Source organism: Berghia stephanieae, chromosome 13, assembly GCF_034508935.2.
Source record: "Berghia stephanieae isolate SIO BIC M18660-M18661 chromosome 13, UCSD_Bste_1.3, whole genome shotgun sequence".
Classification (NCBI taxonomy): domain Eukaryota; kingdom Metazoa; phylum Mollusca; class Gastropoda; order Nudibranchia; family Aeolidiidae; genus Berghia; species Berghia stephanieae.
The window spans coordinates 3,811,432-3,838,931 of NC_088372.1; the positions used below are offsets into that span (position 1 = coordinate 3,811,432).

General features: G+C 35.6%; 2 protein-coding genes across 3 annotated transcripts in view; one reads left to right on the top strand and one right to left on the bottom strand.

Annotated features, from left to right (window-relative positions):
• The window catches only part of LOC144958915 (uncharacterized), a 53,853-nt gene extending 51,019 nt beyond the window's left edge, over positions 1 to 2,834 (top strand). Inside the window, exon 3 of the mRNA XM_078891212.1 lies at positions 2,604 to 2,834. The gene's annotated coding sequence lies outside the window, so the exon portion shown is untranslated. The remainder of the gene's footprint in view (positions 1 to 2,603) is intronic.
• Positions 2,835 to 11,840: 9,006 nt separating this feature from the next.
• The window catches only part of LOC144958950 (uncharacterized), a 35,657-nt gene continuing 19,997 nt past the window's right edge, over positions 11,841 to 27,500 (bottom strand). For both annotated transcript variants that reach the window (XM_078891246.1, XM_078891247.1), the window contains one exon: positions 11,841 to 12,843. In XM_078891246.1, coding sequence (XP_078747372.1) covers positions 11,945 to 12,631 — 687 coding nt within the window. In that variant the 5' untranslated portion in view covers positions 12,632 to 12,843 and the 3' untranslated portion in view covers positions 11,841 to 11,944. The remainder of the gene's footprint in view (positions 12,844 to 27,500) is intronic.

Here is a 27,500-nt window from a genome sequence, read left to right on the forward strand (position 1 = left end):
CGAAGTTGACGTCGCTCAGGTCTTTGTTATTGTTTTTTTGCCATCCGCGTTTATGAGTAAATCTCACTCAATTGTATTCACCTGACTACAAAAGTTCATGGATACACACAGTTTTGTGTGTTGTCCGTTATACTTCCGGATGGCAATGTTGTGAACTCCTTAGCCAAGCGCATACTATCTATTTATGGACAGGAAGCCGGTGCAAATGTGACCCTTCTCCTCAAAACGGTATTAAGTCGGGTTGGTTAAGATGTTGAAAATTGAATTTATAGCCAGAAATATCAGACTTGTGTTGAGTTTATACAGTTTATTGAGGAGAATGGATACCATATTTTAGGGTGCTATTGCCAACAATTTATATCTTTGACCAGTTTTAACATTAAATTCGTCTTTTAAGCATCTGGTTCGCTCCGTCATAATACCGTTTTGAGACGATGGGTCACACAAATTCCGAAAGTGGGGTGATGCGGTGTGAATACACCCACGTTTTAAAGAATCATAAATCAGAACACGGAAAACTGTGTATCTGGTTAATGAATGCAAGAAGGGAGCTGGCTCGTTCAGCTAGATACAAATCAATACATTCTTTAGTCAAGGCAATTCATTAATTTGCAATTCTCATGTTGTTGTTGTTGTTGTTTTTTTTTCAAAAAGAATAATAAAGTACTTTTGAATACGTACCTTGTGACCTTGATATAGATAGTATGCGCTTGACCAAGGAGTTCACAACATTGCCATCCAGAAGTATAACGGACCAACACACAAATTCTGTGTAACCATGAACTTTTATAGTCTGGTTAATACAGTTTAGTGAGAACAACTGACAAACGCGGATGGCAAAAACAATAACAAAGGCCTGAGTGACGTCATCTGCATACTATCTATACATAGTTCGAAGATGACGTCACTCAGGTCTTTGTTATTGTTTTTTTTGCCATCCGCGTTTTAGTAATGCTCACTGAACTGTATTAACCCGGCTATAAAAGTTCATTGTTACACACAGTTTTGTGTTTTGGTCCGTTATACTTCCGGATGGCAGTCTTATGAGCTTCTTAGCCAAGCGCATACTATCTATAGCCTGACACTGACCAAAAAATGACGTCAAAAGACAAGTCTTTGGCCACAAAAGAAAACAAATCGTGAGTTGTATTCAATAGTTCAACCAATCGAATAACTTGTTTCCTACTAACGGCAACTCACGAGACGCTGCACAAAACATATAATGACGTCAAACTATAAGTCCTTGAAGGTTCTAGTGTCAGGCTATATGTTTACTGTCTACAAATAATAACAAAGAGACGTCATCTTCGTTCTTTCTATCTATAGATAGAATGCGCTTGGCCAAGGAGTTCACAACATTGCCATCCGGAAGTATAACGGACCAACACACAAATTCTGTGTAACCATGAACTTTTATAGTCTGGTTAATACAGTTTAGTGAGAACAACTCACAAACGCGGATGGCAAAAACAATAACAAAGGCCTGAGTGACGTCATCTGCATACTATCTATTAACTACAACTACATAGGTCTAATGGCTTTGGATAACTACTTTATATCTATTATTAATTTGTATATGGATTGAGTTCCCGAATGTACCTATTTGACCTTAAAAACTATCATCAATGATGTCAGAATATAATCACTACGCGTCAAAATCTATTTTTAGTCAAACCGGAAGCGTTCTGAAGACAATTATTTCTTTGAAATTATACGCTCGTTTTTTTTTTAAACCGTTGTATTCGTTCCAAAAGAGATTGTATTTTGTTATGTGAGAGGACAATTAATTTTGGACGGAATAAGAGTTATATCTCATCCATCTGGCATGTTAAGTGAGGCTATGTGGTCTAGTGATATGACACACGGTTTCGGATTGGAAGGTCCTCGGTTCGAGCCTCGCTCGGTTCATAGTTGAGTCCTTGGAAAATGCTCTTTACTCACATGCTCTCACCGTACTCAGGTGGAAAACGAGTACCTGACCGTTAACAACGTTGCCTCTGTCAGAAGAAAATTGTAATATCGCCTAACAGCCGTAATGTCTCGTATTACATGTTACGTGTTGCTGTTTGTCAGGGATCCCTTGTAAAGCGCTTTGAGCACATTTAGTGGATATTGCGCTATATAAAAGCTCAATTATTTTTTTACAAGCTCAAGTTAAGTGTTACTGCTGGCTATTTACGCCTTGTAAAGAGCTTTGGACACGTTAAGTAAAAATTGCACTACACACTATTTAAAAGCTTGAGTAATTTCTGAAAATTTCATGTTTATATTTCTTTCTTAATATTCAAATGGGAATTTATATTATATTGCTTTCTATTCTCCTCTTACAGATGCGTTTTGAGCACGTTCAGTAAATATTGCGCTATATCAAAGGTCCAGCCCTATAAATTATCTCGAATTTTTGTTGTTGTCGGCAGAAGAAGGGTTTTGAGCCCAAAATGTTCCGTGTTTTTTTGTTTTTGTTTGTTGTTGTGTTGTTCATGTTATAAAAATGCTATTTATTCATTTTTGTTTAGTATTTTTTTTTTACGTTTCATGTTCATATTTATTTAATTAAATTCAGGTGGAGTTTTGATGTATTGATTTATTCTCTCTTCTTGCAGATGGAAGACAGAGGCTGTTGACAGATATGACAAGGAGTAGAGATGGAAAGAGGGACCGAAGAAGAAGAAGAAGAAGAAGAAGAAGAAGAAGAAGAAGAAGAAGAAGAAGAAGAAGAAGAAGAAGAAGAAGAAGAAGAAGAAGAAGAAGAAGAAGAAGAAGAAGAAGAAGAAGAAGAAGGAAGTGGATAGAATGAAAGGATTATTGGGATGAATAAAGTGTGGCTACTGACAGCTTTTGTTCTTTTTTTTTCTTGTTTTTATATAGATATGATGTAATCCTTAGTTGTTTGTGTCAATATTTTATTTATTCTCCTCTTCTTCTCCCCTCTCTACTCCTCCTCCTCCTCCTCTTCCCTTCTTCATTCTTCTTTTTCTTCATCTTCTACTTCTTCATTCCCAACCTCCTCCTGCCTCTCGACACTCCCCCCCCCCCTTCCCCTTCTACTCCTCCTTCTCCTCCTCCTCCTCCCTTCTTAATTTTCTTCATCTTCTACTTCTTCATACCCAACCTCCTCCTGCCTCTCGACACTCCCCCCCCCCCTTCTACTCCTCCTTCTCCTCCTCCTCCTCCCTTCTTATTTTTCTTCATCTTCTACTTCTTCATACTCAACCTCCTCCTGCCTCTCCTCCCTCCTCCCCTTCTCCTCCTCCTCCTCCTCCTCTCCCTACTCCTCCTCCTCTCCCTCCTCCTCCACCGCCTCCTCCTCCCCCTTCTCTTCCTCCTGTCTCTCATCCTCTCCTTCCTCCTCCTCCTCCTCCTCCTCCTCCTCTCCCTCTACTCTTCATCCTCCTCCTCCTCCTCCTCCTCCTCTCCTTCCTCCTCCTCCTCCTCCTCCTTCCTCCTCCTCCTCCTCCTCCTCCTCCTCCTCTCCCTCTTCTCTTCATCCTCCTCCTCCTCCTCCTATCCCTCTACTCTTCATCCTCCTCCTCCACATCCTCCACCCCCTCCCCTACACTTCAACCTTTATCTTGTTTCATGGCTCCAATCCTTCTTGTCAATAAATAGTTCGAAGATGACGTCACTCAGGTACCAGAAGCTTTTATGTTCTTGTGGATTTCACCGTAGCCATCGTTATCATATAGATAGTATGCAGATGACGTCACGCAGGCCTTTGTTATTGTTTTTGCCATCCGCGTTTGTGAGTTGTTCTCACTAAACTGTATTAACCTGACTATAAACGTTCATGGATACACACAGTTTGTGTGTTGGTCCGTTATACTTCCGGATGGCAATGTTATGAGCTTTTTAGTCAAGCGCATACTATCTATAGCCTGACACTAGAACCCTCTAGGATGGCAGTTTGACGTAATTTTGTAGGTTTGTGTAGCGTCTAGTGAGTTGTCGTTAGTAGAGCTCAAGGAAACAAGTTATTTCATTGGTTGAACTATTGAATACAACTCAAGATTTGTTTTCTTTTGTGGCCAAAGACTGGCATTTTGACGTCATTTTTTTGGTCAGTATCAGGCTATAACTTTACGAAGGCTACGCTGACGGCCTCACAAACCAGCTTGCTTGTATATAATGAGAAAGCAGTTTTTTATACATCTTGCAGAAAAAACGTTTTATTTTAAACTTGATTTGAGCGTTTATATAACGAACGTCCACTAAACGTACTCAAAGCGCTTTACAAGGGATCCCTAACCAACAGCAACACTGAACATGGAGAACGAGACATGACGCCTGTTAGGCGATATTACAATTTCTTTTTGTGTCAGGCTATAAGTTAACGATGGCTACGATTTCACGATGATCCACATTCGGCGAAGACTGACATTTTGGAGATTCATCTTTTGTGTTAATTTGAATAATGAAACCACAGCTGGTGTGTGGGATATGTAGTCTTGTGGTATGACACTCGCTTTCGGATCGGAAAGACCTGGATTCGAGCCTCGCTGGGCGCATAGTTGAGTCTTTGGAAAAGGCTCTTTACTTACATTCTTTCATCGTACTCAGGTGTAAAAAGAGTACCTGGCCGTTAACAGCGTTGTCTTTGTCCGAAAAAAAAGGTAACATCGCCTCACAGGCGTCAGTCCGGTCCTAAATGTTGAATGTTGCTGTTGGCCAGGGTTCACTTGTAAAGCGCTTTGAGCACATTTAGTGGATATTGCGCTATATAAAAGCTCAATTTAGAATCTCAATTTAATTAATGTTTTGTTGGGTTAAAAAAAAAAACTAAGAACGTTTTTAACGATCAGATTCTGTGTGGGTTTCCTGACCTCCCATAGTGGGTAGGGGGGGGGGGTACTTACTGTGTCTTCTATCCCCCTATATCTGTTTTCCAACATGCTTTCCGTCTTTGTCTTGGGATGAGATTCTTGGGTTTTGTCATGGCCCTGGCTGGATGCCCTTGCTGAGAGGGAAACAGTCAAATGCATAGATAGTTTTGGGAGATGATATTTTTTTCTTGTAAATCATAAGTCTGTTATGCACTGGAGTTTGTTTTGTTCACATATTATATGTGATTTGTAAAAAAAATTGAGTGTGTTCCTCTTAATAGGGACCCCTGTGCTTGTGTCCAGATGAGACTTTTAGATGATCTCAAACTAAGTACTTTGATAGTGTGCTCTTGAAATCTACATCTGTTTCCTATTTGAACCAATTCCCCTTTGTCTTACCTTTTCTTTGGTGCTTTAATTGTAATTCTAGAACTTTTTACTATCCTGTTTTTTTCCTATTTACTGACGCTGATATGACCTTAATGTTTTGCAAGCGCTGTAAAACCCTTAAAAAACCAAAAAAAAAAAAAACAAACAAACAAACCCAACCCCCCCCCCCCCAAAAAAAACAAAACAGCAAAAACAAAAACAAAAAAAAAAATAAAAATAAAAAAAAACAACGAGCAGATGCTCATTGTACACCCGAGTATAGTTAGAGAATGTGAGTAAAAATAAAACAGGCATTCCTTGGACTCAGTGACAGTGGAACCCGGGACCTTCAGGTCGGGAGACGTTTTCTATACCACTCGACCACATCGCCACTCACCAATGCCCATTAGTTTCTTCAAACTCCATATTTTTTCTACCTATTTCAGAAAATCGCTCATTCAATTTATGATTTCTATTTACATCCATGAAATTGTCGTTCTGCGAAAAAAACAAACAAACACATTTTTAAAATTTTGTCCAGAAAACTCGTCCCTCTCAAACCAATTGATCGAAATGACCATTAACTTGTTAAATACTCTCAAATTCGGGAAGTCTCAGGTTTGAAAGTTTGTTTTTTATATTTATTTTTTTTGGTATTTTATATTTGCCAAGATGAGGGTCATTTTAATCGATCGATATTTGAAGGAAAACTTTTCTGGCCAGATTTATTTTTAAAATGTGTCCCCCCCCCCCCTCCCGTCGCCCCCTCCCTCTCCGACCACGTCAGTAATGATATATATCGATATTTATAGATTCTGATGCTAATTACAGAACAGGATTTCACTACAAAACAGAGGAGAAATTATAGGACCATCGATTTAGACCAGGATTTATTTTGATCTCAATTTATCGTTTGGTTTCCCCAGGGGAAACAACCGAAATACATGATTGCTTTGAGAGGTAATTGGTGCGTTGCGTTTAGGGTAAAATATTCACAACATCCGCCAGACGGACAAAACGTTACAGACTCGACCGATCAAACACCAAACATCGAGCGTTACACATTAGTAATATTATTTACATGTGTGTTGTTGTTGTTTTCATAGCAGTATTCACTGTGTTGGACCGTAGCCATGGTTAACTTTTAGCCTGACACTAGAACCGTAGCCATCGTTAACTTATATAGCCTGACACTAGAACCGTAGCCATCGTTAACTTATAGCCTGACACTAGAACCGTAGCCATCGTTAACTAATAGCCTGACACTAGAACAATAGGCATCGTTAACTTATATAGCCTGACACTAGAACCATAGCCATCGTTAACTTATTATTGTCTGACACTAGAACCGTAGCCATCGTTAACTTATAGCCTGACACTAGAACCGTAGCCATCGTTAACTTATAGCCTGACACTAGAACTGTAGCCATCGGTAACTTATAGCCTGACACTAGAACCGTAGCCATCGTTAACTTATAGCCTGACACTAGAACTGTAGCCATCGTTAACTTATAGCCTGACACTAGAACTGTAGCCACCGTTAACTTATAGCCTGACACTAGAACCGTAGCCATCGTTAACTTATAGCCTGACACTAGAACTGTAGCCACCGTTAACTTATAGCCTGACACTAGAACCGTAGCCACCGTTAACTTATAGCCTGACACTAGAACTGTAGCCATAGTTAACTTATAGCCTGACACTAGAACCGTAGCCACCGTTAACTTATAGCCTGACACTAGAACCGGAGCCACCGTTAACTTATAGCCGATAGCCTGACAATGACCAAAAAATGACGTCAATAGGCCAGTCTTTGGCCACAAAAGAAAACAAATCGTGAGTTGTACTCAACAGTTCAACTAACGACAATCTCACTAAATGCTCCACAAATCTAAAAATGAAGTCAAGGTATAAGTCTTAGTTGGTTCTAGCGTAGCCATCTTTAACATATAGCACGACACAAGAACCCTCTAGGACTGGCAATTTGACGTCATTGTTTAGGTTTGTATTAGGGTCTAGTGAGTTGTCGTTAGTAGAGCTCATGGAAACAAGTTATTTCATTGGTTGAACTATTGAATACAACTCACGATTGTTTTCTTTTGTGGCCAAAGACTGGCACTTTGACGTCATTTTTTGGTCAGTGTCAGGCCATAACTTTACGATGACCACAGCTGGACACGACAGAGAGACAAGTTCTGCGACAAAGGCATACACCACCTCACAGAAGGAACAAAGTTGACGTAACTCAGCTCTTTATTATTATTTTTTGACATTCTGTTAATGATTAGTTCTCATTAAATCATAGAAGGAACGAAATTGAGTTCAATCAACTCTTTGTTATTTTTCAGACAGCCTTTTTGTGAGTAGTTCTCACTAATCGATCAGTCTATAAATGTGAAAGAATACACACTGCTATGTGTGTGAGTTGTTATGTTGTATTTTGCTTGCAGATGTTGTGAGTATTTTTCTTAGACGCATAAAATCAGTGGGTTTTTTTTTCTCCCTGTTTAATTTACGTGAACATGAAACAGAATCTCAGCCAATATTTAGTTTGATAATTTTTTTCTAAAAATCGATCATTTATATAGAGCAATATTCACTAAACGTACTCAAAAAGCGCTTTGAGTTTTCGACGAAAGGCGCTATATAAATATTATTTTTATATTATTATTATTATTATTATTATTATTATTATTATTATTATTTATTATTATTATTATTATTAATTATTATATTATTATTATTATTATATTATTATTATTATATCATTGTTATGTATATTATTATCATTATTATTATTATTATTATATTATTATTATTATTATTAATTATTATCATTATTATTATTATTATATTTATTATTATTATTATTATTATTATTATTATTATTATTATTATTATTATTATTATTATTATATTATTATTATTATTATTATCATTATTATTATTATTTTATTATTATTATTATATTATTAATTATCATTATTATTATTATTATTATTATTATTATTATATATTATTATTATATTATTATTATTATTATTATTATTATTATTATTATTATTATTATATTATTATTATTATTATTATATTATTATTATTATTATATATTATTATTATTATTATATTATTATTATTATTATTATTATTATTATTATTATTATATTATTATTATTATTATATTATTATTATTATTATTATTATTATTATTATTATTATTATTATTATTATTATTATTATTATTATTATTATATTATTATTATTATTATTATTATTATTATTATTATTATTATTATTATTATATTATTATTATTATTATATTATTATTATTATTATTATTATTATATTATTATTATTATTATTATTATTATTATTATTATTATTATTATTATTATTATTATTATTATTATTATTATTATTATTATTATTATTATTATTATTATTATTATTATTATTATTATTATTATTATTATTATTATTATTATTATTATTATTATTATTATTATTATATTATTATTATTATTATTATTATTATTATCATTATTATTATTATTATTATTATTATCATTATTATTATTATTATTATCATTATTATTATTATTATCATTATTATTATTATTATTATTATTATTATTATTATTATTATTATTATCATTATTATTATTATTATCATTATCATTATTATTATTATTATCATTATTATTATTATTATTATTATTATCATTATTATTATTATTATCATTATCATTATTATTATTATTATTATTATTATTATATTATTATTATTATTATTATCATTATTATTATTATTAAAACGCTTTAAAAAGGGTCCGTGACCAACAGCAACAAGTAACATATACAACGAGACATTACACATGTTAGGCGAAATTAATAATTTTTTCAGACGGAAACAACGCTGTTACCGACCAGTTACTCATTATACACATGGGTAAGGAGAGAAAATGCGAGTAAAGAGTGTTTACAAGGACTCAACTATGCGGGGCTCGAACCCAGGACCTTCCAGTCCAAAGGAGAGTGCATACCTCTGGACTACATAGCCGCTAATGTAATAAAATAGAATATGAATATTGTATTATGAGGCCTTATTTTAATTTCATACAGTACAAGGTGCCTGCTAAGCGTTGTTTTTGTACTAACACTCTTACAACACCCATCACTGCCTGTATCTAAGGTACTCATATACACTTGAGTCTGGTTTTAAAATTATAAATGGGAGTGTATTAAGCCGATATAGATAGTATGCACTTGGCTAAGAAGTTCACAACATTGCCATCCGGAAGTACTCGTATAACGGACCAACACACAAACCTATGTGTAACCTTGAACTTTTATAGTCTAGTAAATACATTTTAGTGAGAATAACTCACAAACGCGGATGGCAAAATAAAATAACAAAGGCTTGAGTGACGTCATCTTCGTTCTATCAATAAAATCTTTCTGGAGACAACGTGGCTCACTGGTATGGTCATTGCTTCGTGCCTGATAAGTTTGAATACCTTCTGCGTTGTGTGGCCTTGAGTAAGTCACCTCGACTTTGCTCAGATTACGACGCTACACGGCAGCTGAGGCCTGGGTTATTCCAGTCTTCCCTTGGAATAGATAGTTCGAAGATGACGTCACTCAGGTCTTTGTTATTTTTTTTTTCTTGCCATCCGCGTTTATGAGTAATGCTCATTGCACTGTATTAACCCGACTATAGATAGTATGCAGATGACGTCACTCAGGCCTTTGTTATTGTTTTTGCCATCCGCGTTTGTGAGTTGTTCTCACTAAACTGTATTAACCAGACTATAAAAGTTCATGGTTACACGAATTTGTGTGTTGGTCCGTTATACTTCCGGATGGCAATGTTGTGAACTCCTTGGCCAAGCGCATTCTATCTATAAACGTTCATGGATACACACAGTTTTGTGTGTTGGTCCGTTATACTTCCGGGTGGCAATGTTACGAGCTTCTTAGCCAAGCGCATACTATTAATAGACCCTAGAGACCAAATTTAAAAAGATCAAATTAAGAAATTAATGAGCAGGCACCGGTAGTAAGAACAAGAACTGAACACGTGTTTATGATTGATGCCAGCCAAAGCAAGAAAGAAAAATAGAACAAATAAAAACCATCCCAAAAAACCATGCTTTGTCTGGCTCCTTTCATACACACTAAACTTTGAGGCAGTGTGGCTCAGCGGTACGGTCTTTGCTTCGCACCGCGAAAGGTAACGAGTTCGATCACCCGCCGCTGCTTCTGTGTGGCCTTGAGCAAGTCACCTCGCCTTAGTTCAATTTGCGGCGCTGGGGTTATTCCAGTCTTACCTTGGAAGAGACCCTACCGACAAATTTCCCCTATGGGATGAATAAAGGGAATTTTTTATTAATAGATAGTATGCGCTTGGCTAAGAAGCTCATAACATTGCCATCCAGAAGTATAACGGACCAAAACACAAAACTGTGTGTATCCATGAACGTTTATAGTCAGGTTAATACAGTTCAGTGAGCATTACTCATAAACGCGGATGGCAAAAAACAATAACAAAGACCTGAGTGACGTCATCTTCGAACTATCCATATATTTTTTTTCAAGACCAGGTAGGCAGGCCATCATTATTTACAGTATTGAAATGTAAGCTTTAATTTATTAAACGAAGACAAGATTCTTTGTACGTATCGGGTTTCCCCGTTATCAACAAAATACGATGAATGAAACACTGAGGACGAATGAGATATGTGTGAAATGCGTAACCAATGTGAATAAAGATAAACAATGATTGGGCAGGAAATAGAATGCCCCGTTGTAAGGAAGTGCGAATTAAAATCCTATCTTCGATCAACCAATTAAATTTTACATTTCAATGCTTTCGTTATCTTTTTCTTTAAAAAAAAATCCAAACAAACAAAAACTTGAGCATTTATATAGTGCAACATCCACTAAACGTGCTCAAAGCGCTTTACAAAGTGTCCCTGACTAACAGCAACACGTAAAATGTAGACCGAGACAACAACGCCTGTTAGGCGATATTACAATCTTTTTCGGACAGAGATAACGCTGTTAATGGACAGGTATCTATTTTACACCTGCATACGGTGAGAGTATGTGAGTAAAGAGCTTTTTTTCCAAGGACTCAACCATGCTCCGAGCGAGGCTCGAACCCAGGACCTTCCGATACAACAGCGAGTATCTTACCAGTAGACCACATAGCCGTTTTATCAAGTGAAATGGTTGGCAAAGAAACCCCAACTTAATTTAAATCGAACAAATGCTGAATTGTAGCAATGTGTTCAGGGACAGGCATCAGTCAAGCAACGACTATGTGGTCTAGTAGTATGACACTTACTTTTGGATCGGACGGTTCTGGGTTCGAGCCTTATTCGGCGCATAGTTGACTCCTTGGAAAAGATTCTTTACTCACATTCTCTCACCGTACTTAGGTGTAAAAATCAGTACCTGGTGAAAAACAGCGTTGTTTCTGACAGAAAAAAATGTAATATCGCATAACATGTGTCGGGTCTAATTCTATATGTTACTTGTTGATGTTGGTCAGGGACCTTTTGTAAAGCGCTTTGAGCACGTTTAGTGGATATTGCGCTATATAAAATGTCAAGATCACGCTCACCAGTAGCCAAGTAGTGGATTGGATCACATTTCTGACTTCATTTATTCATAAAATGAAAACATTCACCAAAACATGTATAGAAGAAAAATATTAAAAAACGATCTAGCTATTTCTAAATCCTAAAAATCTATTTTCTGCCAAAAAACTGAGGTAATCTAGACAATGAGCCTCGTTTCAAAGTTTGACTAGACGATCGTGGCAACGTCACTTCCGGGTCACCACGTGTCTCCCGTCTCGACCAATCGGCATTGCTCTCACTCAAAACGACGGCCATTTCAGTTTGGAGTTCCCCGACTCTGACGAGAAGCTCTTTCAAGAGGTGGTTGTATTTGGACACCTCTCTGATCCCACTCAGAACCAAGGCTTCCCTCTCATCCAGAATTCCTTGCCGCGTCGGAGTTCTCTTCTCCTTGTTTACCGCTCTCAGTTTTTCATTGGCTTGAAGATGTTTCATCAACCACGGGTCGATCTCGTTGCCCGGGAGAGCGAAGAACCCGTCGTTGTCTTGTGGGGTCAGTTTTAGCAGCGAATCTTTTCTCTCCGCATCAGAGACATGACGATGACGATTGACAGCCAATCCATTGTTGGAGGTGAGAAGAGAGTTCAACTCCCCGAGTCCGAAATTGGGTGACGCGTTGGAGGACAGCGCGTCTGCCGTTGATGATGTCGACGATCTTTTGCCGAAGAAGTTCGGCATCCTGACGAGTCTAGACTGCGCTATCGTGTTACCAAGCAACAGCGTCATTATAACGGTTGCTATGGTTACTTGATATTGAAGGCGTGGAATAAAACGGTCTCCGCTTGAAAAGTTCATTGTTGAAAAAGAAGTGTGTTTTTGAGATCGTGGGGTGAAAATAAAGGATTTAAAAATAAATATGTATCGTTTTTAATTGTTTGACCAATCAACGTGTAGAATGAGACTCAGGCAGGCTTTTCCCCGTTGCTTCCAAAGGTTGAGATAATGTGATCGTTGGTTTGTTGTTGTTGGTTTCTTTTTTAAAATTTTATTGTGCAGACTATCTTGACCTGTTGATTGAAAAATAAAAAAAAAGGAATAATTAAAAAGTGAATTGATGCCATGCGTTTAAGTAAAATACTCATACATAGCATCCGCCAGGTTGATTTAAGGTACAATCACACACAAACTGGGGGTAGACTTAAACGTTTATAGATTGATAGAAATTAGTGAGTGCAAATCATAAAAGTGGCTTCCTAATTTTCTGGACCATAGAAAGAACGAAGATGACGTCACTTGGCTCTTTGTTATTTTCTGTAGACAGTTAACATATAGCCTGACACTAGAACCCTCTAGGACTTTTAAAAAATGGAAAAAAAAATTGAGCTTTATATTGCGCAATAACCTCTAAATGTGCTCAACGCTCTTTACAAGGGGCCCTTGGTCGACAACAACATTTAACATTTAGGACGGGACATGACGCCTGTTAGGCGATATTCCAATTTACGGACAAAGACAACGCTGTTAACGGCCAGGTACTCATATTACACCTGAGTACGGTGAGAGAATGTTAGTAAAGAGCCTTTTCCAAGGACTCAACTTTGCGCCGAGCGCGAGGCTCGAACCCAGGACCTTCCAATCCGAAAGCGAGTATCATACCACAAGACCACATAGCCGCAATTGTAGGACTGGCAGTTTGACGTCATTTTTTAGGTTTGTGCAGCGTCTGGTGAGTTGTCGTTAGCAGAGCTCACGTAAACAAGTGATTCCAGTGGTTGAATTATTGGATACAACTCACGATTTGTTTTCTTTTTTTTTGTGGCAAAAGACTTGTCTTTTGACGTCATTTTTTGGTCAGTGTCAGGCCGTAGCCATCGTTATGTTATAGCCAGACACTAGAACCCTCTGGGACTGGCAGTTTGACGTCATTTTTTAGGTTTGTATAGATAGTATGCAGATGACGTCACTCAAGCCTTTGTTATTGTTTTTGCCATCCGCGTTTGTGAGTTGTTCTCACTAAACTGTATTAACCAGACTATAAAAGTTCATGGTTACACAGAGTTTGTGTGTTGGTCCGTTATACTTCCGGATGGCAATGTTGTGAACTCCTTGGCCAAGCGCATTCTATCTATAGATAGTATGCACTTGGCTAAGAAGTTCACAACATTGCTATCCGGAAGTAGAACTGGCCAACACACAAAACTGTGTGTAACCTTAAAGGTTTATAGATAGAATGCGCTTGGCCAAGGAGTTCACAACATTGCCATCCGGAAGTATAACGGACCAACACACAAACTCTGTGTAACCATGAACTTTTATAGTCTGGTTAATACAGTTTAGTGAGAACAACTCACAAACGCGGATGGCAAAAACAACAACAAAGGCCTGAGTGACGTCATCTGCATACTATCTATCGCGTCTGGTGAGTTGTCGTTAGTAGTGCTCAAGGATACAAGTGACCCCATTGTTGACATATTGAATACAACTCACGATTTTGTTCTCATGTCTTTTTACGTCATTGTTTGGTCAGTGTCAGGCTATAAGTTAACGACGATTGTTACGCAGACGCAGGCACGAGACCTTCGATAATCGATAAGGGCATATTTAGGTATCTAGTCGTGTCTAACCCAAAGACACAATGCCAGGATAAGAAAAGAGATCGCAAGCAGTCTTCATCCCCCATCAGCAGCATCCTTAACGAAGCTAATTGTAATAAAGGTCAATGATCGGTGACTTTTGGTCTGTCATGGATATCCATGGAACACAGTGTGGTTAAGGGGGGATAATCCTATCTACCTCTCCCCCTCCCCTCCCCCAATCAACGGGTTTTTTCTTTAACCACCTTTTGGAAAATTGTCACATTTGTTATGATGCAACCGTCGCTTTTCTCATCCAGATTTCATTTCTTTTTGCTATAGATACTCGTAGTTCGAAGATGATGTCACTCAGGTCTTTGTTATTGTTTTTTGCCATCCGCGTTTATGAGTAATGCTTACTGAACTGTATTAACCTGGCTATAAACGTTCATGGATACACACGGTTTTGCGTGTTGGTCCGTTATACTTCCGGATGGCAATGTTATGAGCTTCATAGCCAAGCGCATACTATCTATAGATAGTTCGAAGATGACGTCACTCATGTCTTTATTATTGTTTTTTGCCATCCGCGTTTATGCGTAATACTCACTGAACTGTATTAACCTGGCTATAAACGTTCATGGATATACACAGTTTTGCGTGTTGGTCCGTTATACTTCCGGATGGCAATGTTATGAGCTTCTTAGCCAAGCGCATACTATCTATTGGAAAATTGTCACATTTGTTACGATGCAACCGTCACTTTTCTCATCCAGATTTCATCTCTTTTTGCTATAGCTATAAAAAAGAACTTGATATTCGGCAATATAGTTCATATTGTCGAACAATATTATGTATAGAATGTGCTTGTTGCTTTTCTGTTTGAGTAAGAAATGTCTGTTTTTGTGTTGGGTGGGTGTGAAGTTTTGGGGGAAATCCTGAAAATGGCTGGAAAGGAGAGGCTTAAAGAATATAAAGAAATAAAAATATCGGCACGTATCCCATATGTGACCTCTCGTAACAAAACGGTATTATGTCCGGATGGACCAGATGCTAAAAAGTCAAATTATAGATAAACTGGTCTAAAATATAAAACGTTGGTATCTAGCACAGTAAAATATGATATTCCTTCTCTTCTGTAAAGCATATAAATCAACTTAAGTCTGATGTTTCTGGCTACAAATTCAATTTTCAGCAACTTTATCATCCCGACTTAATACCGTTTTGAGATGAGGGGTCACATATTATTATAAAATTGACCTTTTATAAAGTGCAATATACATTAAACGTAATCTAAGCGCTTATATAAAAATGATCCTTGGCTAAAATCAACACGTAACATGGAGGACGAGACATGAAGCCCGTTAGGCGATATTAAAATTTCTAATAAACAACACTGTTAACAGCCGGGTACTCATAATGTTACATCCGAGTCTCAACTTTGCGCCGCTCAAGGCGGGGGCACGAACCCAGGGTCTTCCGATTCGAAGGCGAGTGTGTTATACACAAGACCAAATTATAGCCGTATTCATGAATTAATCAGATTATTTCCTGACCAAAATATGTAACCCTTCGTCTTCAAATGGTATTTTGGCAGGTTGCGCCGACACCTTCCCCCCCCCCCATATATATATATATATATATATATATATATATATATATATATATATATAGAGAGAGGAGGGGAGAAGAGAAAAGAGAAGAGAGATAGCTAATAGATAATAGAATAGAGAATAGATGATATCCATATGATGTAAAACGTAGATAGATGATAGATGTAATAGATAATAATAGATAATGTTTAGAAATATAATAATTGTATTAGATAGTAAAGATAGACTATATTCTAAGTATAATAATTATATTATATTCTCTATAATATATTACATTTATATAGATATAATAGTTTAGATAGCAAATAGAGAGAAAGATAGAAGAGATAGAATAGATAGATTAATATATAAATAATGATTTATATAAAATATACATAGGAGAGAGACAGAGAGTAGATGATAAAGATAGATAGAAACAGAAGCGTAGATAGATATATAGATCGATAAAGTAATGCTAAGAGATAAGATAGATAAGTAGATAGATAATAGATCATTAGTATATAGAATAAGAGATAGATAGATAATAATAGATAATAGATAATGATAGATAATAAATAATAGATAGATAGATAGATAATATATAGATAGATAGATATATAGAAGATAGATAGATAGAGAGAGAGAGAGAGAGTAGTAGAAGATGATAGATAGATAGATAGAGAGAGATAAAATGAGATATAATATAAATAGTAAAATGATAGATAGAAGAGAGATAGATGATAGATAGAAGATAATCTATAATATATATGTGGGTGATTAGATATATAGATAATATATAGATATATAGAAGATAAGAAAATAAAGATAATAATAGATTATATAGTAGATGATAATAGAGGAGAGAGAGAGTAGATAGATAATAGATAGATAATAGATAGATAGAGAGAGTAAATAATATTATATGATAATAAATAGATAGATAGATAAGAGAGATAGATAGATAGATAATATAGATAGATAGATTAGATATATGATAAAGATAGATAGATATATAGATAGTAATAGATATATAGATAGATGAGGGGATAGATAGATAGATAGATAGATAGAGAGAGAGATAATAGATAATAGATAGAAAAGATAGATAGATAGAATAGTATAGATAATAATAGATAGATAGATCTATATATATATAGATAGAAGATAGATAGATAGATAGATAGATAGATAGATAGATAGATAGATAAATAGATAGATAGATAGATAATAGATAGATATATAATAATAGATAGATAGATAGAAGAGAGAGAGAGATAGATAGATAGATAGATAGATAGATAGAGAGAGATAGATAGATATAATATTATGATAGATAGAAATAGATAGATAGATAGAAGAGATAGATAAGATAGATAGATAGAAGATAGATTATAATATATAGATAGAAGATAGATAGATATATAAATATATAATATATAATAATAAATGATAGATAGATAGATAGATAGATAGATAGATAATAGAAGATAGATAAGATAGATAGATAGATAAGAGAGAAGAGATAGAAGATAGATGATAGATAGATAGATAGATAAGAAGATAGATAGATATATATAAGATAGATAGAAAGATAGAATAGATAGAGATGAGATAGATAGATAGATAGATAATAGATAGTATATATAGATATATATAGATAGAGAGATAGATAGAATATAGATAGATAGATAGATATATAGAATAGATAGAAGAGAGATAGATAGATAGATAGATAGATAGAGAGAGATAGATAGATATATAGATAGATAGAAAGATAGATAGATAGAGAGATAGATAGATAGATAGATAGATAGATAGATCTATAGATATATAGATAGAGAGATAGATAGATAGATAGATAGATAGATAGATAAATAGATAGATAGATAGATAGATAGATAGATATAGATAGATAGATAGATGATAGAGAGAGAGAGAGAGATAGATAGATAGATAGATAGATAGATAGAGAGAGATAGATAGATATATATAATATAGATAATAGAAAGATAGATAGATAGAGATGAGATAGATAGATAGATAGATAGATAGATCTATAGATATATAGATAGAGAGATAGATAGATATATAGTAGATAGATAGATATAAAATAGAGATAGAGAGATAGATAGATAGATAGATAGATAGATAGATATATAGATAGATAGATAGATAGATAGAGAGAGAGAGATAGATAGATAGATAGATAGATAGATAGATAGATAGATAGATAGATAGATAGATAGATAGAGAGAGATAGATAGATATATATAGATAGATAGAAAGATAGATAGATAGAGAGAGATAGATAGATAGATAGATAGATAGATCTATAGATATATAGATAGAGAGATAGATAGATATATAGATAGATAGATAGATATATAGATAGATAGAGAGATAGATAGATAGATAGATAGATAGATAGATAGATAGATAGATAGATAGATAGAGAGAGAGAGAGAGAGAGAGAGAGAGAGAGATAAAGATAGAAATAGATAACTATATGGATTTGATTGATCTTTTTAAAGAGTGGGTTTATTTTCACACTCGCCCATTACGTTCCAATGTCATTATCAACCCCAAGTGATGGAATCTTCCAGTGGAACAGCCTCCCCTATGATCAAATTATCACCCTTCGTGCCACATTCCCCATGACGTAATTGACAAACCATAATATCACACTACACGGACAAAACAAATCTTTGCACTTCTGGGCATAATTTTTTTAAATTTATTTATTTACTTTTTTTTTTTTTTTGGTGCCGATGCTATGTGTTTAAATAAAATACGCACAAACTCCACCAGGCCGAATTTTGTACCATAGACACACATGACGTAATGGACAAACCATAATATCACACTTCACGGACAAAACACATCTTTGCACTTCTGGCCAAAAAAAAATACATTAAAAAAAATGGATGCTATGCGTTTAAGTAAAATCCAGACAACCCCCACCAGACGGATATTATGTAATGTCGACAAACATGCAGTAATGGACAAACCATAATATCACACTTCACGGATAAAACACATCTTTGAACTTCTGGTCAAAATTTTATTAAAAATGGATGCTATGCGTTTATCTGTTATCTGTTATCTGCTGTCCCAGCAAATATATCGTATCGTTCTATCTGTCTGTGTGTGTGTCTGTGTGTATGTATATATGTATGTATGTATGTATGTATGTATGTATGTAGTATGTATGTATGTAGTATGTATGTTTATGAATGTAGGCATGCATATACGATGATATGCTGGGTTGTATGTATGTCTGCATCTATGTATGTATGTATGTATGTATGTATGTATGTATGTATGTATGTATATGTGTTTGTATGTACGCTCATTTCTTTTGTATACACGTGTAGAAACAATGTGCAAGCGTGTATGTTCGTGTATGGCTGTGTCTGTATTTGTAAATGTGTTGATGTTCATACCATGAACCAAACTGAGCATTGTTTACCTCACATGAATTGCCTTTAATTTGGACAATAAAGATTATTATTATTATTATTATTATTATTATTATTATTATTATTATTATTATTATTAAGTAAAATACGCACAACCTCCACCAGACGGATATTATGTACCTACCATGGACACACAAGACTATGTGTAACCCGAAACGTGTGTATCAGATTAATATAATTTAGTGAGAACTAATCACTAAAATGGCTGGCTGAAAACAAAAAGAAAAAGCTGAGTGACGCCAGTTTCTTTCCATATGTTAATGATTTGTGTTGAGGTAAAATACTCACGACATCCGCCAGCCGGATACAGTGTACCATCAAAAACTATTTGTAACCTTGAAACGATAACGACTAAAGATAGTATGCGCTTGGCTTTGAAGTTCATAACATTGCCATCCGGAAGTACAACAGACCAACACACAAAACACTTTGTAATCATGAACGTTTATAGTCGGGGTAAAACAGTTTAGTGAGAATCACTCACAAACGCGGATGGCAAAATACAATAACAAAGGCCTGAGTGACGTCATCTTCGTTCTATCTATAGATAGAGCGAAGATGACGTCACTCAGGTCTTTGTTATTGTTTTTTGCCATCCGCGTTTATGAGTAATTCTCACTAAACTGTATTAACCTGACTATAAACGTTCATGGATACACACATTTTTGTGTGTTGATCCGTTATACTTCCGGATGGCAATGTTGTGAGCTTCTTAGCCAAGCGCATACTATCTATAGATAGAATGAAATTGACGTCACTCGGGTCTTGTTATTGTTTTTTGCCATCCGCGTTTATGAGTAATGCTCACTGAACTGTATTAACCTGACTATAAACGTTCATGGATACACACAGTGTTGTGTGTTTGTCCGTTGTACTTCCGGATGGCAATGTTATGAGCTTCTTAGCCAAGCGCATACTGTCTATAAAAGTTCATGGTAACAAAGAGGTTTTTGTGTTGGTCCATTAAACTTACGGAAGGCAATGTTGTGAGCTTTTAAGCCAAGCGCATACTATCTATATTATTTGAATGACAAAAATATTTTCTTTTTGGTTAAAACCGAACATGTAATAATTTGTGTCGTAATTCATGTTTAATTCATTGTGTTATTTTGTCAATGTGTAAAGATAGTGTGCCGTTGGCTAAGAAACTCACAACATTGCCATCCGGAAGTATAAAGGACCAACACATAAAACTATCCGTAACCTTGAACGTTGAAAGATAGTTCGAAAATGACGTCACTCAAGCCTTTGTTATTCTTTTTTGCCATCCGCGTTTATGAGTAATGCTCACTGAACTTTATTAACCTGACTATAAACGTTCATGGATACACACAGTTTTGTGTGTTGGTCCGTTGTACTTCCGGATGGCAATGTTATGAGCTTCTTGGCAAAGCGCATACTATCTATAGATAGAATGCGCTTGGCCAAGGAGTTCACAACATTGCCATCCGGAAGTATAACGGACCAACACACAAACTCTGAGTCACCATGAACTTTTATAGTCTGGTTAATACAGTTTAGTGAGAACAACTCACAAACGCGGATGGCAAAAACAATAACAAAGGCCTGAGTGACGTCATCTGCATACTATCTATTGTCTGGTTAATACAGTTTAGTGAGAATAGACACTTAGATAACCACGCCTCTCGGACAGTCATCATAATGTAAACAATGACAATGATTGGTAAACATTATAGCTAACTACACAGGTTTTACTATCGATGGTATGTGTCTAAGTAAAATACCCACTGTTCTACCGCTTTATCATTAGAACCCACACAGGAAACTATGTGTAAACGTAAACGTTCATAATATAGAAAGTATTCGTTTGGCTAAGAAGATCACAACATTGCCACCCGGAAGCATAACGGACCGACACACAAAACTATGTGTAACCTTGAACCTTTTATAGTCTAGTGAGAATTACTCAAAAACGTGGATGGCAAAAAAACAAAAAAAAACAAAAAAAAAAAAAACAAAAAACAAAAAACAAAAAAAAAAAGACCAGAGTGACGTCATCGTCGTTCTATCAATAGAAACTACGACCGTTTTGCCCTGAAGCCACAGTGACCTTTAGAACGACCTTTCGTCTCAGGTTTGGTGGGGCCTTTTCCACTCTACCATCAAAATCACAAATCATAAAATTTTCACCAAAAAACTCGTCCTTCAAATCAATACCTATCGATTGATTAAATGACCCACATCTTGTCCAAAATTCTCAAACCTGGGATGTCGAGAAGTCTCAGGTTTGAGAATTTTGGACGTGATGACAGTTATTTTAATCAATCAATATTTGAAGGAGAAATATTTTGGTCCAAATTTCTTAATTTCTTTTTTTTTCTTTTCGTATTTGTGTTCCCAAATGGGGTCAAATCCATCAATACTCTCTCTCTCTCTCTCTAGTTCTCTCTCTCTCTCTAGTTCTCTCTCTCTCTCTCTTTCTATCTCTCTGTCTCTCTCTTTCTCTTTCTCTCTCTCTCTCTCGCTTTCTCTCTCTTTTTCTATTTCTCTCTCTCTCTCTCTCTCTCTCTCTCTCTCTTTCTCTCTCTCTCTTTCTCTCTCTCTCTCCAGTTCTCTCTCTCTCTTTCTCTCTAGTTCTCTCTCTCTCTCTCTTTCTCTCTAGTTCTCTCTCTCTTTCTCTCTCTCTATCTTTCTCTCTAGTTCTCTCTCTATTTCTCTCTCTCTCTCTCTTTCTCTTTCTTTCTCTCCAGTTCTCTCTCTCTCTCTCTTTCTCTCTAGTTCTCTCTCTCTTTCTCTCTCTCTCTCTTTCTCTCTAGTTCTCTCTCTATTTCTCTCTCTCTCTCTCTCTGAAAAACATTGAATGGGGACGATTTGGATTAAATGTTTTTCATATCATGCTGGAGTCATTGGCCACATTGAAAAATGAGCTTTTATATAGTGCAATATCCACAAAACGCTTGGCTATTCTTGGTTATTCTTTACACCAAAGCGCTTTACAAGGGGTCCCTGGACAACAGCAACACTTCACATGAAGGACGGGACATGACGCCTGTTATGCGACATTACAAGTTTTTGTATTTTTTCCGGAATGAGACAATGCTGTTAACGGCTAGGTACTCATTTCATACCCGAATACGGTGAATGTGAATAAAGAACCTTTTCCATGGAATCAACTATTTGCCGAGCGAGGCTCGAACCCAGAGCGAGTGTCATAGCACTAAACCACGACATAGCCGCAACAAAATGTGCTCAAAATAATCAAATTTTATTTCAAAAAATTCACCACGATTCATGGGGATATATTCTCGTCGCGTCACACCTTAAAATAAAAGAACCTTGTTCAGTCAATTCTTATTTACAACTGTGGAACATGGGAACTAAGAAACAGTTGGGGCTGGATGAGACTAGCTTGTGTGTGTACATGTGGATGCCCAGAGCAGACGACGGAGCACATCCTAAGAGACTGCCAAGATGGGCCCAGCTGCACTGACCATGACCTAACAGATGTTGTGGAGAGGGTTCGGTGTTGGAGCGACAAGCTATGATGATGATTTAACTAAAAGCGAAGAAGATAAACTAGACGCCTTCCATCGTAAACAGCTCAGGAAAATTCTAAATATTCACTACCAAACCAAAATAAGTAACATATTGCTGTCATAAAATGCGAAGAAACACCGCTATCGATTCAAATTTTGGAAACAAGGTGGAGACTATTTGGGCATATCTTAAGGAGCGACAGAAATATTCCAGCTAATATGTTGATGGCGCTATTCTTTACACCACGCCGACATAACAAACACAAAGACAGACCCATAACAACCATATTATACACTACGATAAACAAAGACCTCAAGCGCCTAGATGACACACAAGACCTGAGATGCGAAAAGGATTTCGAACACCTGAGATCCATCGCAGCGGACCGTCATCAGTGGAAAGAACTCACTCAACAAATCAGAGAAGCTGCCAAAACGTCCCAGTCCGGAGATTATAACACGATCGGCAATAAGTCATGTCAGTCAGGCCTTTAAATAGGTAGAGGTTGGTTGGAGAGTGCAATTTCCATTGTATAAATGGGCCCATAACAATTTGGGTGATCAGACCTTCAATTAAACGCACGTCGATTTGAGAGTATTTATGCTGACCAACTAACATCGCGGCTTTTGAATGTATTGAACCCGTGACCTCAAGAAGTCGGGGTGAGAAGGCTCTAGTTAGCCTATGCTTTGAAGCGACTTTTTTTTTGAGGGGGGGGGGGGGTCGTGGATAGCTCATACGATAGAGTCACGATCTCTCTGGCCTGGCGAAGTTGTCGTACCAGTAAGGTCGCGGGTTCGAACCCCCTTAGCCGCTGCGAAATTTCCATCCTCTGTTGTCTTCTGGCACTTTCCTGATCACTTCATTTCTTGTATATATTTACATTATAACAATGAGCTCAGAGCAACGTGTACTTATTTCCAGGTCTGATAACCCAATTCATTATGGGCTCATTGTTGTATTGGAAATCTAAAAAAAAAAATGACGCAAAATATTGTTCATTTCAACAATGTTAAATTAGGCCCATTAAATGGGTTCCGATGTCAGACCTGCATATATGTACACATCGGCTCATAGCAATTCGCGTTATCAGACCTTCAAATAACTGAACGTCGATTTCAGAGCTTGTCCAATATAACTAGAAGCCTACAAAAACATTGATAATTGTACCTGCATATAGATAGTATGCTCTTGGCTAAGAAGCACACAACATTACCACCCGGAAGTAAAACGTACCAAAACACAAAACTATGGGTAACCATGAACTTTCCTAGTCTGGATAATACAGTTTAGTGAGAATTACTCACAAAAGTGGATGGTACAAAACAATACTAAAAACCTGAGTGGCGTCATCTTCGTTTAATCTATATGTAGACGTCGGGTAAGCGCAATTTGCGTTATCAGACCTTCAAATAACTGAACGTTAAGTTTAGAGGTTTTTTTCTCAATACAACAAGGAGCCTACAAAACCATTGATAATTGTGACCCTTCGCCTCAAAACGGTATTAAGTCGGGATGGACCAGATGTTAACAAGTCAAATTATAGTTAAACTGGTCGAAAATATGAAACGTTGGTATTTAGCACAGTAAAATATGATATTCCTTCTCCTCTATAAAGAAAATGAACTCAACTTAAGTCTGATATTTCTGGCTACAAATTCCATTTTCCGCATCTTAATCATCCCGACTTAATACCGTTTTGAGACGAGGGGTCACAATTGTACCTGCAGATACGCATACGTCATACAAAAACAAATTCTAAATTCTTACAGAGTGAAAGGCTTCAACAGTCGCGACGTCACTTCCCTTGTAATGACGCATAGTAACTTAGTAACTGATTCTAAACTATCGGGACAATTGTAAGAGAGTAAGCCTATGCAAAAGGTTATCTAAGACATTTGGTGCAAACTGTCAATTATATATCAGCAAATGGGTTTAGTGAGTACATAATGCAGGCATATCAGTTAAACTTGGTCCATGCATGATAGGTTTGGGCAGTTATTATGTCAAAGTTACTGGACAGGTTATCATGTTGAGTACTATTTAATCAATCATTCTTAAATTGGTTTAGGGGTGTTGAAACAGGTGAAAGGGGCATTTATCAAAATAATGTTATATCATAAAAGGCGGGGTTTAACATCAATATGTAGGAATTGACGTTTCAGGTTTGATTATGATTTGGTCTTACTCTTAGGGGTTGGATTATAGACTGACAGGGAACTGTCAAAACTGCAAGGGGGCGTGGATACAATGGAACTGTGGGTAAAATTTTGATAGGGATAAAAGAGGATGTTTCGAGGAAAACGGGATTCTGATTCTACCTTTTGATTCTGCATTCAACTTGACCATGAGCTGCACACTTTAAACCTTTTGTACTCACCATCTTTTATTTGAATATTTTTGGACATAGAATTTGTTTGGTTGCAATTTGTGAAAATGTAAGTTGGATTGTTAAACAACGCAATAAAAATCGCTATATAAAATCATAAGCCTTTACATATGTATTTGCTACGCCACACAATGGCGGACGCCCTTATGAAATACTTCTCCGACGACGAGCATAAAAGTGTATCCAGAGGAAAAACCATTTCAAATCTGATCATAATTTGACATTAATAAATTCTGACCACATGACAAACGAAAATGTTCCAGCCAGCATTAAGAATAAAAAGTACCGATTTTCTTTGTTTATAACCTAGCTGCTGGTTGCTGGGAGGACGTGACATCAGACTACTAAATGCTATTTTTTTTTGCCAGCAGTCCAAAAAAAAAAAAAAAACCCGTCACGATTGCCCAAGGCCAAGCCGATCGTTCATTCATCAGTCGGGTGATAAATGCTCGTTATATCTTGCCCAAAGATACAATTTCGTGGTCAGAATTTTTTCCCCATCATTTTCATTCATCTGGTGCTATCTTAGTAACATAAAAATCTACATTACACTCCCACAAGACGGGACACAATTCAAACTATTCATGCTATAGATAGTATGCGCTTGGCTAAGAAGCTCACAACAATGCCATCCGAAGTATAACGAACCAACACACAAAACTGTGTGTATCCATCAATGTTTATAGTCAGGTTAATACAATTAAGTGAGCATTACTCATAAACGCTGATGGCAAAAAAAAAAAAAAAAATAACAAAGACCTGAGTGACGTCATCTCCAAACTATCTATAAGATTAGGTAAAATACTCACATATAACAACAAGAGATGAAGTGAGTAGGAAAATGCTATAAGACAATAGAGAAAAAAAATTTCGCGGCAGCGATGGGGGTTCGAACCCGCCACCTTATTGGTACGACAATTCCGCCTGGCTGGGGAGAGCGTGACTCAACCGAATGATCTATCCACTATCCACGATCCCAAAAAATGATCGTCTCTCAACCCTAGTCATTATTCGAGGCCTCTCTTCCCGACTACTTGAGGTCACGGGTTCAACACACACAACCGCCGCGAAGTGAGTTGGTCAGCATTTTAAGCTTAATAGCCAAAAATCTCAACACAACATTCTTTGTAACATAGAAACGATTGAGACATTGAAGATGTTCCGGTATTTGGGGTGAATTTTTACTCACAACCGCTCGAAAAAACTATGGTGTAATATTAAACGTTTTTCATTTGATTGGTATAGATAGTATGCGCTTGGCGAAGAAGCTCATAACATTGGCATCCGGAAGTATAACGGACCAACACACAATACTGTGTGTATCCATGAACGTTTATCGTCAGGTTAATACAGTTCAGTGAGCACTACTCTTAAACGCGGATGGCAAAAAACAATATCAAAATGAGTGACGTCATCTTCTAACTATCTATATTTTTGTGATAACTACTCACCCAAATTGGCGGTCAAAAGAAAATACAAGAGATCTGAGTGACGTCAAATTCATATTATTATTATTATTATTATTATTATTATTATTATTATTATTATTATTATTATTATTTTATTATATTATTATTATTATCATTATTATTATTATTATTATTATTATTATATTTAGAATAAAATTAAAAGTTAATATAAAATTAATAAATAATAATAATAATAATAATAATAATAATAATAATAATAATAATAATAATATATATAATAATAATAATAATGATGATAATAATAATAATAATAATAATAATAATATAATAATAATAATGATGATAATAATAATATATAATAATAATAATAATAATAATAATAATAATAATAATATAATAATAATAATAATAATAATAATAATAATAATAATAAATAATGATAATAATAATAATAATAATGATAATAATAATAATAATAATAATAATAATAATAATAATAATAATAATAATAATAATAATAATAATAATAATAATAATAATCTTAGGTCTTTGTTATTGTTTTTTGCCATCCATGTTTATGAGTAATTCACACTAAACTGTTTTAACCAGACTAGAAACGTTCAAGGTTACACATAGTTTTCTGTGTTGGTCCCTTCTACTTCCGGATGGCGAAATGTTGTGACGTCATCTTCAATCAATCTATAGGAATAATATAATAATAATAATAATAATAATAATAATAATAATAATAATAATATATAAT